This window comes from Danio aesculapii, chromosome 22 (assembly GCF_903798145.1).
Source record: "Danio aesculapii chromosome 22, fDanAes4.1, whole genome shotgun sequence".
Lineage (NCBI taxonomy): Eukaryota > Metazoa > Chordata > Actinopteri > Cypriniformes > Danionidae > Danio > Danio aesculapii.
In genome coordinates, this window is record NC_079456.1 from 32,427,008 (window position 1) to 32,441,378 (window position 14,371).

Here is a 14,371-nt window from a genome sequence, read left to right on the forward strand (position 1 = left end):
CAAAATAAACCTGATTTAACATACACAAACGGGGATTGAAGCTTATTCTCTTATAAATGTAGTGTTATGCAGCTGTTAATTTAAGCTTCCAATCAATTCGGTGGGTGGGGAAACCGCACTCCTAGGTCACGTTGCAATCGGCCGCAAAATGGGAGGGTATTGGATCCTATTTTAACGTCAGGAAATTTAAAAAAAGACTTATTGTGTTTATATCACTCCAATATGACTGTGGACACACTATACCTGCACACAGTTCTGTCCAAAAAGCTTGTCTGAAAAAGATTTTCATCATAGGTGCACTTTAATTCAGATTCCACTTTACCCACTGGTGGAAGATCAAAAAAATCTAAGGATGTACAAAACATACTGTACCATATTGTTTATTGTGAAAAGACTTATTTTTTACTTGATTTATTCAGTTTCACTTTCATTTAGGATTCCAACTCAATTTGCATTTCTTAATCTAGATTCCACTTATCAATTGATATAAATTGCTAAAACGGGGAATATTTCATATTCCAAATGAGTTTGGTTTACATTTTTCTAGATTCACCCTCAATCTTTATTTCTCATTATAGTAATTTATTTTAATTATCATGTGAAAACAAAAATATAATAATGTCCCCTATTGTTCCCCTACTTAAGAACACTATATATTGTAACAACAACAGCAATATTGGAAACATTGCACATTGCATTATTTAGTTTTTCTGCGATATATATAGCGATATGAATACAGATGGCTGGAATAGGTCTATTTGGAAAAAATCTTGAATTTAGATAGATTCTAAGTGTGAATCTTGTATAAAAAAAAAGATAAACAAGCTGCAAGCTAGAATAATTATAATAGAGCAAAGTAAAACCCTAACCCAAACAGCAATTTATGTTTTTTTGGGAAGTGACAATAGTACTCAGGTACAGAAATTGAATGATGAAATAGAAAAATTATTTTACATATATTTTTTTTTAATGCACTTGTTGGCAGAGGTACCTGACCTTGGTCTAGGAAAGGGTCAGGAGGCCAGGATGACTCCATCCAAATAAATGTGAGTGTCCTCGCAAAACTCGTAACCACATGGTGCTTTCTAGAACTGGCTGTGCAATTGCTGTTATGGCCCACGTCAGAAGAGCCCACCATCACGTCTCCATGATGTTTTAGTCCCTCAAATAGTCCCTCAAAGAAATGTAAAATAACACTGTACAGTTTTCATTGTATTAACAATTCAGTAAAATTATTCTTCATGAAAGTTACAAATGTTGTACGTTATTGTGCCTGAATGCTTTAAACTCTCCTGAAATGCCTTTAAAACACTCTGTTATGCTTACATTTTGCAATGACTCCATAAAACTTAAGTATTCTTAATTGTACAATATATATAACCCTATAACCCTAACACAACATTGCGTATTGATCAATGTGACTATTGCGGACACACACATTGCGATATCGATGCTGAAACGATTTATTGTGCAGCCCTAACACTAGCAATTGTTAATGATTTTACATACTGTACAATACAATGTACTGATGAAGTTCACGTCTAAGATCTTGTTATTTTTATGATGTTAAGAGTTTCTATTATGATATATTATTATTAAACTACCCCCTAAAGTTCTTAACTTTGCAGCCATATTGAGGGACTAAAACATCATGGAGACGTGATGGTGGGCTCTTCTGACTTGGGCCATAACAGCAATTGTAAACCCAGTTCTGGAAAGCACCCTGTGGTTACGAGTTTTGCGAAGGCACTCACATTTATTTGGATGGAGTCATCCTGACCTCCTGACCCTTTCCAAGAACAAGGTCTGGTGCCTCTGCCAACAAGTGCATTAAAAATATATCTGCCATTAAAGACAAAGGCAGAATGTTCACTTTTTTTAAGAATTTACAGCCTAAGTTGGCATACACGGCCTGCAAAAAGCTGTTAAACGCACTACCAGCACCCTGGTGGGTAAGAAAGTTTAAATAAGGCAGGTTTGCCCTCAAAGCGATGTTGGTGGAAAGAATAATGTGGAATAAAAGAAAGAGGAAGGTCACACGTACTCGGCTCTGTGGAGCTGGGCTTGGTTCTCTTGTAGGTCTTGCAGAAACTCTGAGGCTTCCTTCTCAATTTGCTGCTGTAAAAAGACTCAAAAGGATCTTTGCTCTTCTTCTCTGCAGTCTCTGAGGTCAGGGGGTCTTTTCTAACAGGCACAGATGGGGCAGCCTTTTCCTCAGCGGTCCTCAGACGCATGGCTGGAGCTTCCTGAACATGGAGGCCTGAGTGGTTGGACGGTTTAGAAACAGCTTCTTCTGTTCCATTCTTGTGTTTGCTTGTTGCTTTCTGGAGTCATAAGTGACAAAACCAACACGTTAGATGGCTAGAGATGAAACAATTAACTGATTTCACTATTAACCGTGCTTTAATTTGTCACAGTTAATTAATCATAAAGGCTTCTCAACACTGTATTTCTGCATGGAACAGAACTGCTGCAACAAAACTAATCCGCATGCATACTTAATTAACTATGGCTGAAGTTATTAAATAAGGGCCCTTCATACCTTGTGTTACAGGCGCACCTAGTTGAAAGAACGCCGCAAGCACACTGCGAGTCACATGACAAGAACTGACCGATCAGCTTCATACTTTGTATGGAATATCCACATTTCTACTCTGATCTAAAAATTAAAATACCAAACATTTTTGTAATATGTTTGATCAAAAGTGCCTTTCAGACAGAGGTTCAGCAACCTTTGACTACAGGGAAATACTTACATTTACATGATTAAATACTTACAAAAGTTTTACATTACACAAATACTATTCTTTCATTTATTCTTATTTTTATTTGTTCATTTATTGTTCTGTCAATTATTTTAGTGTAAAATGATTACTTATTTGTAAATGCCAAAAACATTTTTGAAAAATTTAAAAACATTGTTTTTAATACTGTTTTTTGCTATTATTACTATCATTTGGTTACTGAGCAGCAACAAATAACATTTATGTGATGTTTTCAAGTCATTTTCTAAACTAGTAGTGTTTTGAAATTAATGAATGCATAATAATCATGATAACCGTGAAGCCGTGATTAGTCCTCAAACTATAATCATACAACCAAAATCTATAATTATTGCATCCCTATAGATGGCATTAAGTCTCTTTTTTATGAATATTATGTTTATATTACTTCAACAGAATGACCAGATGCTTCAGAAAAGCTACAAATCAACTTTAGCATAACATTCTAATTACATAGAAAGAACAATTAGCCATAGTTAGAATTATAAAACATAATAGTACAAACCTCAGTATGATCAAATACAATAATCCTAATATGACGATTGAGCTTAAGAATAAGTGGTAAAATTATTGGTTATAAACCTACACTTTGCCATAGTAGGATTTGTTATTTTTGGGGGTATATTTATTCATACAGCATACCAATGGGCCTCATGAATATTTACAAGTTCATGAAATGAATTTTAAGTAACATGAGTCAATGTTCCAGGAAGGTTATGAATGGGGATGTCTAGATCTGATCACGTGATTGGAAATCAGGCCAATCACGAGGTTTCAGACTCGATCGGAATCGGACGTTACCTCCCGATCAGGCCTCGAATATATATGAATAAATATATCCTCATAATTTTTTAACACATCTATAGTTATGTGGTGGCACAGAGTTAGACCTCTTTCTTGACTTTACACAGAAACAGCAAAGCGTGTGGCATGACATCACTTGGTTGCAGAGACGCTATTGGGTAAATGCCAGCAAAGTAGAACACGGAAGCAGTTTAAAGAGGAAAGTGCAAGTATGTCTGTGGTCTGGATGTATTATAAAGTTGATGATGATAACATTGCCTTAGCAAACTGTGAGATATGTAAACTTGGGATTGCCTGCAGGGTATTTTAAGTTAAGGTGCTATTTGTTTTATAATAGATTTTTTTATATATTTACTGTGGCACTGAAATCCAAAAGTGAAGAATTTATGTTATTTTTATTACTTGACTGTTCAAGCTACCTTACAGAAGCACTCTGTTAACAGAGTTGATGAATGTCAAAATAAGGTGAATAAATAAAAAATAAGGAACATTGTGGATCTGTTTCTTCTTCTTTATTCTTTTTTATGTATTACAAAAGTATTGGTTTGGGTTTCGTTATCGGCAGATACTCAAATGCAAATGACTCGGACTCAAGGGCAAAAAAACCTGATTGGGACATCCCTAGTTATAACGTAAAATGCATGTCACCTATTTTATGAGTCTTTATATTCTCTTTTAAGTCTTTCTAGGGTGTCCCCTTAGGAGTTGCGAGGCAGGGTCATTTGGTGATTTCCAAAAATCTCATTTATTAAACTTTTAGAATTATCATATTTTACCCATAATCTACAGAAGATAAAAAGTTTTTAACTTATAATATATTTAATATATACTTGATATTTAAGTTACAAAAAAAAAAAAAAAAACATCGGCCATACATTTTTTTTCCCATTAGATTGTGACCCCTGCGGTTATTATGCTAGATTAACGTCAGAGTAATAGTTGTGTTACATATCTCACATCGAAGATCAAAAAGCTCCAGGATTGACCAGCCCAGTCACCAGATATGAACATTATTGAGCATGGGTAAGATGGAGGAGGCATTGATGACAAATCAAAATCTTCATGATAAACTCTGAGAGTCCTCCAAGAACACTTACGCAAGACTTACTGTCCTAATTAAATTTAAAATCAAGGCATGATATTTTATTTTGGTAAAATAAGCGTAATCTAGAGGCCTTTGCCTTTCATATAAGCCACTTCTGATACCAAATGATCAACTAGAAGTCAAGTTATAACTTGTTGTTCATAAAATTTGGATTAGTGACGAGACTTTTGTCAGGTAGTATATAAGAAAAACAGCCCAGGAAAGTAAATTTTTCTTCTTGATATTTTTGCGCCAGTTTATCGAGAAGTGACGGTTTTATTCTCTTTGACTCATTGGATGGAAACAGTGCTTTATTTGCAAATATTTAATGCAAAATCCCAGTTGTGCGCATAAATGTAATTGGCATCTTTGGATGGAAACATAGCTAATAAGTGACATAAACATCATCTCACCTTAGAAACAGAGACTGCAGATGTCACTTTGCAGTGTTCTGAAGAGGTCACCCTCTGCGTCTCTTTGACCTGAGAGCGGCCTTGTGTCTCTTCTGTTTCTTCTTCCTCCAATTCCTCAGAATCCAGGCCTAAAAAGACAAAACGACTTGGTTTAATGAAGAAAACGGGAAAGCTCTGGGATTTTACAAGCAGCGAATACTGTTTTTTTTTCTCTTTACGCAGTCCCAAGTACATATAAAACGGCCTTATTGACCAAACATCATTCCTTGACTTTGGTGGAGGTCACATCAGCCATGAAACGACAGGGCGAACTCGGCGAAATCCCAGGAGACAGGGAAGTAGACAGAGAGAAAGACCGTTTTAACAGATCCATAAAGTTAAGCATTTGTTTATTTATCAGCGATCCGAAGCCAGGAAAAGTGTGATGGCATCCAATACTATGTAGAGCAGGAGTGAAGGAGGGTCAGGCAGCTGCGAGATGTTAAATACGACGCCCGAAGCTCCGTGGAGGGAAAGAGGAAAGACACAAAAGCGGATCATTAAAGATACTTCGAGATGCAGAGACTAAGTAAAAGCCAAAAAACCAGGGCATTTTCCCTCATTAGCTTCTTGATAATCTGCATCAGATATCTCAGCCAAAGTTTACAGTTTACTTTAACTGCTTATTTAGTTTAACGATCCAACTCATTAGAGGAAAAAACTGGGAATTACGCAGGAGTAGTCGTGCTATGGTGTATTTTCGTGTTTTGGCAAGACTTAGTATAAAGTCAATTTTGTTTTCAATTTATGGTTAATTTTTATTGTGCATTTGTGTGTTTTCTGATCTAATGTGAGGGGTGTGTGCATATCTCACAACCACAGTTCTAAAAGGGTTGCAAAGTAAAAATAAATCTTAAATACATTGCAGTATTATAGGATACATTTTTATAGACAGATAACAGCATATCTATTAATACAAACATAAATTATATATACTTACTGAAATATAATGTTTGTATGTTTATATAAACGTATATTTAGTATTATCTATTAATATTTAACTGCAAATGTATTAATAAAAAATAATAATTTACATTAAAAGTAAGACACCAAAAACAATAAATACTATTATTGCTGTTGTTATTAATAATAATGTAAATATTATAATAAATGTATATTAATATACTTACTGGCCACTTTATTAGGTACACATTACTAGTACCTGGTTGGGTCCACTTTTGCCTTCAGAGCTGCCCTAATCCTTCGTGGCATAGATTCAACAAGGTACTGGAAATATTCCTAAGAGATATTTGGTCCATATTGACATGATAGCATCACACAGTTGCTGCAGATTTGTCGGGTGCACATCCATGATGCCAATCTCCCGTTCCACCACATCTCAAAGGTGCTCTATTGGATTGAGTTCTGGTGACTGTAGAGGTCATTTAAGTACAGTAAACTTATTGTCGTGTTCAAGAAACGAGTCCGAGATGTTAAGAGCTTTATGACATGTAATCCTGCTGGTCATCAGAAGATGGGTACACTGTGGTCATAAAGGGATGTACATGTTCAACAACAATACTCAGGTGGGCTTTGGCGTTGACACAATGCTCAATTGGTACTAATGGGCCCAAAGTGTGCCAAGAAAATATCCCCCACACCATTACACCAGCACCAGCAGCCTGAACCATTGATACAAGGTAGGATGGATACATGCTTTCATGTTGTTGACGCCAAATTCTGACCCTACCATCCGAATGTTGCAGCAGAAATTGAGACTCATCAGACCAGGCAACGTTTTTCTAATCTTCTATTATCCAATTTTGGTGGGTCTTCTGTTGCTGGAGCCTATCCGCCTTAAGGTTCGACATGTTGTGCGTTCAGGGATGCTCTTCTGCAGACCTCGGTTGCATCGAGTGATTATTTGAGTTACTGTTGCCTTTCTATCAGCTGGAACCAGACTGGCCATTCTCCTCTGACCTCTGGCATCAACAAGGCATTTGCACCCACAGAACTGCCACTCACTGGATATTTCTCTTTTTCGGACCATACTCTGTATACCCTAGAAATGGTTGCGCGTGAAAATCCCAGTAGATCAGCAGTTTCTGAAATACTCAGACCAGCCCATCTGGCACCAACAACCATGCCACATTCAAAGTCACTTAAATCACCTTTCTTCCTCATTCTGATGCTCGGTTTGAACTTCAGCAGATCATCTTGACCATGTCTACATGCCTAAATGCATTGAGTTGATGATATGTGATTGGGTGATTAAAAATTTGGGTTAACAAGCAGTTGGATAGTTGTACCTAATAAAGTGGCCGGTGAGTGTATATAGATATAATGACAAAATTTAGATTTTTTTTATCCATACATACATAGGTACATAAGTGTGTGTGTGTGTGTATACATTTTCATACAAAATAACAGTGACATACCTCTGTGAATCTTGAAAGCAGAGCATTGTGGAGCCTCTGTATGGTTCTCATCATGGCTGAGAAGTGTATCAGATGCTCTTTTGGGTCTCCAACTGAAACACACAGACACAGAGACAGAGACAGAGACAGAGACACACATAAATATATTACAAACCCCACTACCAAAATTTGTTCCTTCAAACCACCAACGAGATCCCATCATTCACACTGACTCTCACCTGTTTTTTGCAGTGAAGTCTTGTGCTGTGGTGGGAGTTTGACACTGAGGCCTAAAGCCAGATGTATCCGACACCTTATAGGGCATCCCGTTCACTCGAGCAGGGCTGATTTTTATTGGCTGATGGTTCATTTTAAAGCTTAACCGTCCACCTGTGGCTCTTCTGGAATTTGGAGAACGCAAGTCAGATGACCGACTTTCGCCGCTAAGACAAGATAAAGATTTATAATTACATATAAACAAATAAATATACATATGCGTGCATATATGTGTACATTTATGTATATGTGTAAAAATACACACACATCCTGTATATAAAATACAAACAAAATATATTTACATCCATATTTCGATTTTGATTTAATATTGTTATTATATTATATATAAATGCAAACAAATATTTCGTATAATCATATCATATACACCAAAATATACACAGTACGTGCAAATACATTTTGGAAATAGAAACTTTTATTTTGATTGTGATTAATCGCGTGACAGCATTAACAAGCATACAATTTTGAGACACTGCAGGCCAATTTTGAGATTTAGGGCTTGTTAGCGTCTCATAAAGGTTTTTTAATGGAAAGAAAACCTCCTTTTGTTGCACTTTATTAATTTCTGTATATTAAGTCAGATTTTCAGCATCATTATTTCAGTTTTCAGGGTCACATGATCCTTCAGAAATGCTTCCAAAATGCTGATTTAATATAAAACATGTTATGCTCTCCATGAATATATTAAGCAGCCAAATATGTTTTAACAATTGATGACAATACACTCCATTACTATAAACAGAGTGTTTAATGAAGCACCATATGTCAGATTTCTTTAGTTTCATATGATGGTAAAAATTCAGCTTTGCATGACAGGAATGAATTACACTATAAAATATTCTGAGACTAGTTTTTTACATTAACAATATTTCAATTAATTGATTATACTATATTTCTAATCAAATAAAAGTCTCAAGAAACATTCATTGAAGTGTTTTGACCAGTAGCGCACCAGTGAAGCTTTGTCTGAAACATCCAACACTACTTTTAAAATGAGTAAGCAACTCCATCTAGTGTTGATTTCTAAACTTTCAAACCATTCGAATGAAGTCTCACCTCAATGAATCTCTTCTCTGACTATCCTTTGACAGCATATTTTCATTAGAACTGGATTTATGAGGCGTTCTTCCATTAAATGTGACAGAACCCCATTGATTCTGTGGGGAAAAAAAACAAGAAAGAAGGGTATTCTGGCATTAAAACGAGAGTCAAAAAAGAAAGTGTAATGCAGCTTTAATATAGCTTTAATAATAATGTGTATGTGTCTCTGTGTGTTTGTTTGTGTAAAAAACTATAATTATCACACATTTTATAAAGATTTACAGAAAACCCCTATTATAATATCATAGATTATATATCAGAAAAAAAAAATCGTTAGTTGACATTAAGGGCCCTATCATACACCTGGCGCAATAAGGTGCAAGACTTGTTTGACGCGATATGTGGCTATTTTCAGACCAGCGCAACAGTAATTTTCATGTTTTGCAACACGCTGTTTAAATAGCAAATCCATTTGCGCCACTTTTTGGACTCAAGGGTGTGCTGGTCTAAAATACAGGCGTGTTGGCACGTTGCTAATTTGAGGAACTGAAATGGTGCCATTGACCAATTAAAACCAATTAAAAGCTGGTCTAAAGTCCAGCACAGAGCGTTTTAGTTTTGCGCCTATGTGGGTTAAAATGCTTACACATTGCTTTATACACACAGGATGTAGAGCAATACACAAGTATCTTTACATATGAAAAAAAAATGAAAGATTATAATGTTACAAAAATTATTATTTTCTACATCAATATAAAAACCACTGCATCCATGCCTTCTTCATGTCAGAGGACTTTTTTCAGTTTATTCATGACAATTTGCAATTGTATAATGTTTTTATTATTAGTAGTAGTATTTATTACATGCATATTTATATTTGTTTTAATAAAAACGAGTTTAGATTTGTCTACCTGTCGTGTTTTGGAGACAAACGCATGACCATATGGGGCATAAGAAAAAAAAAGTGTGTTATGATATAACTCAGTTATTTATTTGCTGGAAATTAGAACTGAATTTAGAAATAGTTTAGAAACAAATATTTGCCCTTTAAGAAACTAAATTAAATATGTAGGCTAATGGATGTCTTCAGTGGAGTGTGTACAACACTGTTTCCTTATCCACAAAAGTAAAGTAGTAGAGTTAAAGATAAGTAAAGTGAAAGTAAAGAGGCCGAATGGAGGTGGCTAATTCTTTATCCTTGCGCTGCAGATGGTCTGTTTAACCGTTGGCTCACTATTGAAGCGTTCAGTTTTTCGACTTACAAAGTCTGCCATGTAAATAGCAAATGCGCCATGGTGCGACGCAACTGACTCTTAAAAGGAATGGGAGATGAGACTCTGATTGGTTCAATGCACGCTATGCTCAAAATGCGCAGAGCATATTAAAAAAGCAAAATTCGGACAGGTCCTTAATGCTTTTGCATCATGCGCTTTAGACTTTGTGACTAGATTGTTAAAATAGAGCCCTAAAAGACTGGATCACAGTTTGACCGCAAACTACTAAATAATTGAGATTTTAAATCTTTAAACTTTGTCACTATCCATCAAACCACAGTCTTCACCCATTTGTCAGCAAAAATCATCTAAAATATAACAACATTTAACATGATCACTTATACACAGGCCAGAATAGGCATATTACTTATTTTTTACGTAAATATATCTGTTCCACTAAATGTCAAATGAACATTATTTCACTCATATTCCTACAGTGTATTTCCTTAAAATTATTTAAAAACATTACAGTTTACGCTTTTATTTAATATGCTCTCCATGTGCACTAAAAGTCAAAAGAATGTTTTTTTTTTTCTTTAAAAGACAATTCTGCTCACCAAGGCTACATTTTTTAAATTAAAAATACAATAAAAACTGTCCAAATTGTTCCAAGAAAATGAAATAAATCAATAAATAACATAACAAAAAATATTAACACAATACATACACATATATATATATATATATATATATATATATATATATATATATATATATATATACATTTTTTTTAAAAGTACATTATTACAAAATGTTATTCATTTCAGCTTTATTTCTGTGATATGATCCTTTGGTAATCAGGATAATATTATGACTATCTGATTTATTATGATAAATTATTATTGGTGCAAAATCATTACTAATGATTCTTACAATAACCAGTGCTGAAAACATTGTTTCCTGCTTCAGAGCTTTGTGGAAACTGTATTTTTGCTTAAGGACTCTTTGAAAAGAAGTTTAAAATAACAGCATTTATTTGCTATTTTTTTAAATTACATTTTCTTTTATATTGTTTTTTTACATTGTACAATTTTACAGTTTTTACTGAATTTTAAATGCAGCTTCTGTAAGCAAAATAAGCTTTTATTAAAACAGTAACATCTCAAATTTTTATAAAAATACTTTTGCACATTTTATTTTGATGCGGACACAAAAAATGTGATGCACTGACTTGTAAAATAAGCAAAAGGAGCAGCTTTACACAAAACCAGTGGTTCGGTTAACTTTTTAAGGAGATAACCTGTTCTCTATGGTGTGATTTTTGGCATTTCTTACCTTTTGTGAATTATCGCCCTGCAGTCGAGAAAGCGGAGACTGCATGTCAAGACTGCAGGAATCTGATGGCTGCTTCTTTTTGGGGATTCGAAAGGACACCGCCATCTGCAAAAAAAGTAACTGTAATAAGTGTGACCTAATTTCTTAATGGTGCAACTAAAAAAAATCTGAGTTTGCACCAGTGCCACCAGCCATTCCAGGGCAAATAATTTTTTTTTTAAAATGTCTCCCACAACTGTGGTTCAACAGAATAGAGACACATTAGGTCATGTCTGGCACGCTTGATTAGAGTGATTTGATATGAGCCGCCGTCAGCAACTCATCACAGCGGTTAATCAGAATAAAACACACAGCTTCGTCAGCACACGCACTTCACACCTCTTGCCTTTATGTCCATCAGCAGCTAAAAACAGACTCTTGTTAGTTTACAGTAGACGGCAATCGCTATGTCTGCTGCTTTCAGGTACTTATCAGGTACATGATAAGAAATAAAGGCTCTAAATAAGGATGAAATAAGAAAAGAAATGAGTTTTTAAAATGTGACGAACATCTAAATAATCTAAAGAAAGTTTTGTTTAGTGGGTGTCGCGATAGCGTAGTGGGTAGCACGTTCTCCTCAAAGCAAGAAGGTCGCTGGTTCAAGCCCCGGGTGGGTCAGTTGGTATGTTCTACCCATTTTGGTGTGGGTTTCCTACAGGTGCTCCGGTTTCCTCCACAAGTCCAACAACATGTAGTACAGGTGAATTGGGTAGGCTAAATTGTCCATAGTGTATGTGTGTGAAGTGTGTATGTGAGTGTGTATGGATGTTTCCCAGTGATGGGTTGCAGCTGGAAAGGCATCCGCTGCATAAAACATATGCTGGATAAGTTGGCGGTTCATTCCGCTGTGGCAACCCCAGACTAATAAAGGGACTAAGCCAAAAAGAAAATGAATGAATGAATGTATGAATGAATTCAATAGGTGACGTCCTAGTTTAAACCAATCATAAATAGCGAAGGGTGTTATGTTTAATGCGATGCAGTCGAAATTTCAGGTGCACCAGTTAGAGCCCTTTATAATGCATTAGTTTCTAAAACAGCATATAAAAAAATCAGCTTCATTTATTATTGTGTGTGTGCATGCATGCGTTTAAAAAGGTTTTCAGAAGTATGAATTAAATTTTATTTTATTAAGGGCAATTTATTTAAAAGGTAACAAACTTTTAAAAGAAATTATTAAGACCAAGTAAAGAGAACCAATAAACAATAAGAAAATCTGTTAAATGTATGATTCATACAAGAACAAATATCTGCCAGTGCGTTCAGAAAAACAAAGATATATGTTATCGTGTGATAAAATCATAAATTATCTAAATTGCATCTCAAGCAAATTAGTTTTTTTATGTTTAGACATAAATATTGACAAACAAGCAAAAAAAAGCCATTTTTGCAGTTCATTTAACATTTAATACATTAACTAAATGAATTTAAGGGTTTTATTAATTTTTATCAACTAATCTTTTACAACGTAAAAATAAAAACTGTTTTTAATAATTAAATTAGATATTTCTATGCGTTTCCCCAACCTTTTCAGATGCTAAACTATAAATGTTTGAGCTTTGAGCTCAAATTTTACTTGACATCATTAAACGTTAAGGTAATGTCTTTAAAGTTACCGATCACATGATTGAGGTAAAGTTGGTTTTATATTACCACATTCATTCAGTTACAACTTGAGACATGGTCCCTATATAGTTTTATACTCTATAAATATACGGCCTGAAATTTCATGCAAGTATGACTTCAAAACAACATTAGCACCATTTATTTGACGTGACCAGCATTGTACTTTGATAGCCATTGGCTGCCAATATGAATTCCCTATGTATAATCTGCAAATAATGCTTTTCGGAAATTATATTATTAAGGAAAAAATTTGAATGTGCGAAAATAAAAGCAACTTTACCTCAATGATCACATGGATACATCAGCATCAACAAATCAGTGTGCTAAATTTGATAACAATATTTTTAAAATATATTAATACAATATTACTATGATAGAGTGTATTCAAAAACCATTTACACATTAAAAGTATTATTTTTGGATTTATTTATTTTTCTATATGTGTGTTACTTTTGTTTACTTAAACAGAAAGTTTGGACAACATACACATATAGACAGACAAACAGATAGACATGGGAACTATTTTCTAATATATCTGCCGTCCATACTTATTATTTTTCAAGCTGAGGGATTGACGTTTTGATTCTAAAATGTTATAAGCAATGAAATCAGTAAAATCCATTATAACAAAATTCTACTACACTGAACCTAAACCTCCTAAAATATCTCATTGACGTCTGTCTGTGATTTTAAATATTGTGTAAATGTTTATACGGCTCAAAAAGACCCCAATCCCTCTTTTCATTTATCAAAATACAAACAAAACAAAACATATAAAGCACCGTGCGCGAGCTACACGCTATCATATGAGGGGGAACATATTATGAACGTGATTAATATCAACCCTTGTGTTTATCTTTGGTTGTTGCACTCCATGAATGTTAACATTACACATCTGAGCTGATTTTGGTCTTCTAAACTTCACATACGCCATACTTACAGCACAAGCCTGTCTGAAGCTCTCTCTGTAAGTATCAGGCATGGATTTTGAAACGGTGAAGGCACTGATAAATCATTTCTATTAGCAGAAGCATCAATAAGTGCACTAAGAAGTCGGCATCCCTCCTTCTGTTTATGTGCGACGTTCTTCCCGATTCTTCTTCTTCTTCTGCTGCTGCTGCTGTTGATGTTTGGCGGTTGTGGGGGGAGATTTTGCAGCGCCATCTTCCGCACTGTAGGCTTTTCAGCGGCAGTTTGCATCCTTTGCGTTGCATTGCTGCAATCTTCTGGTATTTTACTGGTACTGGTACTTGTTTTCTCGCACTGTAGGCCTACTGGGAAGTCTGTTATAAATATTACTCAGGCAAGAAATAAATGAATGCTGTAGTTTTCTCTGTACTAC

General features: G+C 34.8%; 1 protein-coding gene across 2 annotated transcripts in view; it reads right to left on the bottom strand.

The window, feature by feature from the left end:
• The window catches only part of senp7b (SUMO specific peptidase 7b), a 61,264-nt gene extending 47,146 nt beyond the window's left edge, over positions 1-14,118 (bottom strand). Inside the window, exons 1-7 of one of the 2 annotated variants that reach the window (XM_056448137.1) lie at positions 13,970-14,118; positions 11,365-11,469; positions 8,831-8,931; positions 7,720-7,881; positions 7,502-7,593; positions 5,085-5,212; positions 2,045-2,324 (exon numbers count right to left, since the gene is read on the bottom strand). In XM_056448137.1, coding sequence (XP_056304112.1) covers positions 2,045-2,324; positions 5,085-5,212; positions 7,502-7,593; positions 7,720-7,881; positions 8,831-8,931; positions 11,365-11,469; positions 13,970-14,011 — 910 coding nt within the window. In that variant the 5' untranslated portion in view covers positions 14,012-14,118. Of the gene's footprint in view, positions 1-2,044; positions 2,325-5,084; positions 5,213-7,501; positions 7,594-7,719; positions 7,924-8,830; positions 8,932-11,364; positions 11,470-13,969 lie in introns of both variants that reach the window. The other variant, XM_056448136.1, reaches the window with a different exon arrangement.
• Positions 14,119-14,371: the final 253 nt, after the last annotated feature.